General features: G+C 30.5%; 1 protein-coding gene across 1 annotated transcript; it reads left to right on the plus strand.

Annotated features, from left to right (window-relative positions):
• The first annotated feature begins 458 nt into the window (after window positions 1-458).
• Window positions 459-3,985, plus strand: LOC145834969 (kelch-like protein 6). Its single transcript, XM_082942499.1, has 3 exons — window positions 459-690; window positions 845-2,217; window positions 3,887-3,985. Exons 1-3 carry the CDS (start codon window positions 459-461, stop codon window positions 3,983-3,985), a joined length of 1,704 nt encoding a protein of 567 aa, XP_082798625.1.
• The last annotated feature ends 424 nt before the right edge of the window (window positions 3,986-4,409 follow it).

Here is a 4,409-nt window from a genome sequence, read left to right on the forward strand (position 1 = left end):
TATTTGATCAGTATATCGGATCATTATATCTGTTGATATTTTTATCTTTCAGTTGATAATAGTTTGTTATAGTTGGTATGGCTCTCAGCTTTCAGTTGATGTAGTTTGATTACATGTTAAATTAAGTTAAGTTAACTGTTTCTGATACTAAGAATGTATTTCAAAATCAATTAAAAGTGTTTACGTATTCCTGCCACTAGAGGCTCTCTTAAATTAGAATTTTTAGGTGAACATAACTTTTATTTGCAGTTCAGTGTGCACAGGTTTCGAAAAGCTTGACGGTTTAGGCTATGAGTAATTAGACTAATTTCTTTTTTTGTTTAGATCAGTGGTCGTCAAGCTTATCAATAAAAGTTCTACTTTAAATATTTGTTTAGATATTAAACTTGCAATATAAAAGTCTTACAAATGACTTTAAACTAAACTATTATCAACAGTGAACTAAAATAATATATAAAATGTCAATTTTTAAAAACACAACTGGCAACATTGAAGCAGCGAGCGCACCTGGTGTTAAAAAAATAAAAACCACGAATTCTGAGAACCGTGAAATTTGTGAAAAGTTTCTCAGGAACTTCGATGAAAACGAAAATCCTGAAGACGAAAATGTTCTGAAAACTTTCAAAAGAAATGCAGTTTTGTGTTTTAATGAAAGTGCATTGAATAGTTTCTCTGATTTTTTTCGTACAGGTAAAGCGTTTATTTCTACTTTCTGTTAATTATATGATGATTTTTTCGTAGAAATAAAAAACACACTTTTAATAGTTAGCATCTCTATCTAGTTTTATTATCTTCTGTTTTTTTTATTAAACGAATAAAATTTGAATTATATAAACTTTTGTAGGTAATGCAAAGTTATCCAAAGAAAATTTCATGAAACTTTTCAATGTCGCAAAACTGCTTAATTCCGACAACGCCAAGCAACAATTGCTCGACTCGTTCAAGACTGACCTGAACATTGACAATGTTTGTTTCTACCATCAGTTTTCCAACATTGCCCACAACAAACAATTTCAAAAGTGCACTTTCGACTTCATAACGAGGTGGTTCTGCTATTTGGCCGAGAACAAAATGCTGAACGGTTTGAACTTAGATGTCTTTGTGAGGATCTTGTCCAGTTCAGACTTGAATATCACCTCGGAACTTGAGGTAGCAAAAGCTGTGAACAGTTGGATAGAACAAGATCCAAAATCAAGAAGTAAGCTTACATTATGTATGGTGAAAACAATTCGTCTGCCTCTGCTCTCAACTGCTGCCTTAAACACGTTGTTAGATGTTGAAACATTTTCAAAATGTGCTGATAGTAAGGGGTTTATACTCAAAGCTATCAGCGATAAAACTTATCTGAGTCTTAACCCGAGCTCTGTCGACTGTCGAGTGAGACATTGTGCTCAGGATAATTTTGAGGTGGCGATTTGCAGCAATAAGTACCGTACCTACCGCGTGATCAATATGGAAAATAAGAACTGCTTGTCCTTCACTGAGATCGCGCTTTTTGATGAAAATATCCGCGCGGTCTCAGTTGAATCCGTGAACGGGATCATATACTTCTTGGGTTACGATCGCTTACTTGATAGTTTGTGGGTGCGGTCTTACTCAGTTTTGACTGGATCCAGGGAACATGTAAGGTTTACCGATTCTTTGATAAACTTCAATGATTTTTCAACTTGCACTTTGGCGGGAAAGATTTACATTTTAGGGGGAAAGTTCCGTAAAGCGTCAAGAATCGTCAGAAACCGTCATCAATGTGACCTATCAGGAACCAACTTTGTCCTTTTTGATCCCAGCACTAAAACTTTCAGGAAGCTGGAAGACACCAAACACTCAAGAAAAGGAGCCGCGTCATGCGTATTCAACGGGAGAATTGTCACCTCAGGAGGATTTGATCGTCCGACATCCGTTGAAGCGTACGATCACTGCGCAGGTGAGTGGTCACGTGACATGCCCGACATGATGGTGGGAAAAAGAAGTCACGCATCGGTGAGCTTCGGGAGCAAAATGTACGTGATCGGTGGAACGGAAAGTTGCGAGGTTTTTGATCTTTACAGCGGGAAGTTTGCTCTTCTTCAAGCTCCGTGGGCTAAAAGGACATTTTATGTCCCTAAGTGTGTGGTGAATGGCAGCAAGATAGTAGTGGTTTCTAGAAACTTTGAATTTTTTCAACTTGTTTTCAAATTTGTTGTTTTCGATTCAGAGGGATTAAAATGGGAGAAGGATGTTAGTTTCAGGCAAAACGAGCTGGATAGTCATTGTTATCACTGTGTCAAATATCCCAAACTCAATATTTTTCCGGAAACTTTTTAATGTGATTTTTATTTTTTGTATTGTAGTGCTAGATAAAGTATTACTGAAAATTTCAACTTGGTTTTGTTTCCTGTAATTAAGTTTGTAAAACTTAACTGAAAAAAGTATGCTCAAGATATCATAAAAAAACTTACAAAAAAAGTGTAGTTTATTTATATAAAAAATAATATATGTAAAATAGCTTTTAATTTCATTTTTTACAAACACTTTTTTTTTATTATATGTTTGTAGAAACCTTCTAAACATGAACTGATCAAACTAGATACTTTAATAATAGATTTTAACTGAAAAAATGTTAAAACAATAAAAAACTAAATTTTTAAGTTAGATACCAATTAAAGTAAATATTACTTTTACTTAAAAAACCATACCGACAGACTCATTGATTCACAAGTTTAAAAAAATAATGCTTCACACAATAACTGTTTTCTATAGTAGCTTTAAATGGAAAGGCTTTAAACAATGCAAGTGTCTAATGTCCTTGACAAAACGTTAAAAGGTATCCGTGGTTGGCATGGTAAAATTTCAAAACCACTAATTACAGTTTTTTAATCGATATAGCAACGAGAAAGCTTAAGTAACAAACTATAGCTAATTTTCTTCTCTTATACTTTAGATTGGATAAAATTTCATAAGTTAATCTTTATTACTTTTGTTGTTATAAACCTACTATAGTGTTAAATTACTCAAGTTTCAATTTACATTGTACTAAAACAATTTTAACACCTTGATTATAAAACTAAAACAGTTTATAATAATATTTTTACATAATACCTTAATTTTTTTTTCAATAACAAAAAAAATTTCTTCTCAAATTATTTTCAGCTTAATATTTAAAAAATAAAACAGAACAAAAAATCTTTAAAATATAAAACAATTTTTATTTGTAACTTGGTCTTTTATTCAACATTATTATTTATTAACTATTTTTTTGTATGAACGTTTTATAAGGTTAAACACAAAATTTCTTCAAAGTACATTAGACTTAAATGTTTTAATATATTTATTAATCAATAAAAGTTAGAAACAAGATTTTTATATTAATAGTTTAGTGTTATACTTACAGTTTATAAAAATAAGTTTTGTTTTGTGCATGCTTTGTCCACAAATGAGAGTTATAAATTATCGGCTGAATTGTTCTTAAGAAATAACTATATAGTTTTAATTTGAGACTACAAAATAAATCAAAGGTTTAAATAATGAAACTAAAGAGATTTCAGTTTAAATTAATTTTGATATCTCAGTATGAGAAAACCTATGTTGAGAATATAAACTAACTATTATAAATATCTTTAGAAGTTTGTTTACATTTGAGATTAAAAAATCCTATTGTCGGGGATTTTTTGATAGTGATATACTTATTATGCTAGGCTTGTTACCATGTCTGATCCGTGGTGTGCGACTCGATAACATTAACTAAAAAGTTTTATTGTACACTAGGTCATTGGAACAAATACTTAATTTTGAGTGGTCTTTTCATCGTTTCATAAGATATTAATTTCATTGCAACTTTCATTTTACAACAATTAAAAGTAATATCAAAATTTCATTGGTTTATGTTTCTTTTTCTAAATAACATAAGGTACGATTTGAAGGGAACCGCTCATTCCAACAAGCGATCATTTCCCACCTGGTCAAAAACGAGAACCGCTTACCGACCAAGGGTAAGGGTTTGGGGTGATGGTAATAAATAAACAAATTGTAAATAAAAAGCTAATAAAAAATAAAGGAACAGATAAAAAGATAAGAAAATATTAAGGGGGAATTGATCGGGTGGAAATTTTCGATATACTAATTTCAATTACATAATTTAATGTAACTGACATATACAAGTGCAGATTAAATTTATAAATTGTATATTTGAGTGTACAAATATACTAGCATTCACAAACTTTATGTAACTTAGTAAAGAGTATCAATGCAGATATGCCATTATAAATTTTAAATTAGTTTCAATATCAAATATAAATTTTAAATTATTTTGTGCTAAGTGTAAAAATATCACAAGAAAAAAATTAAGTTAATGTTCTTTAAAGTTTATTCGATGAAAAGTTAGCAAAAAAGCACAACAAAATATATTTACACATGTTAACTTTCTACTTAAT

The sequence above is a fragment of the Thalia democratica genome, chromosome 4 (assembly GCF_965202585.1).
Source record: "Thalia democratica chromosome 4, ktThaDemo2.hap1.1, whole genome shotgun sequence".
Taxonomy (NCBI): Eukaryota; Metazoa; Chordata; class Thaliacea; order Salpida; family Salpidae; genus Thalia; species Thalia democratica.

Bases quoted from the DNA above. Each gene is read 5' to 3' on its own strand.
- LOC145834969 (XM_082942499.1), top strand. From the start codon at position 459: ATGTCAATTTTTAAAAACACAACTGGCAACATTGAAGCAGCGAGCGCA. The intron at 691-844 runs GTAAAGCGTTTA...AAACTTTTGTAG, and splicing joins CTCTGATTTTTTTCGTACAG to GTAATGCAAAGTTATCCAAA. The intron at 2,218-3,886 runs GTTAGTTTCAGG...AAATAACATAAG, and splicing joins GATTAAAATGGGAGAAGGAT to GTACGATTTGAAGGGAACCG.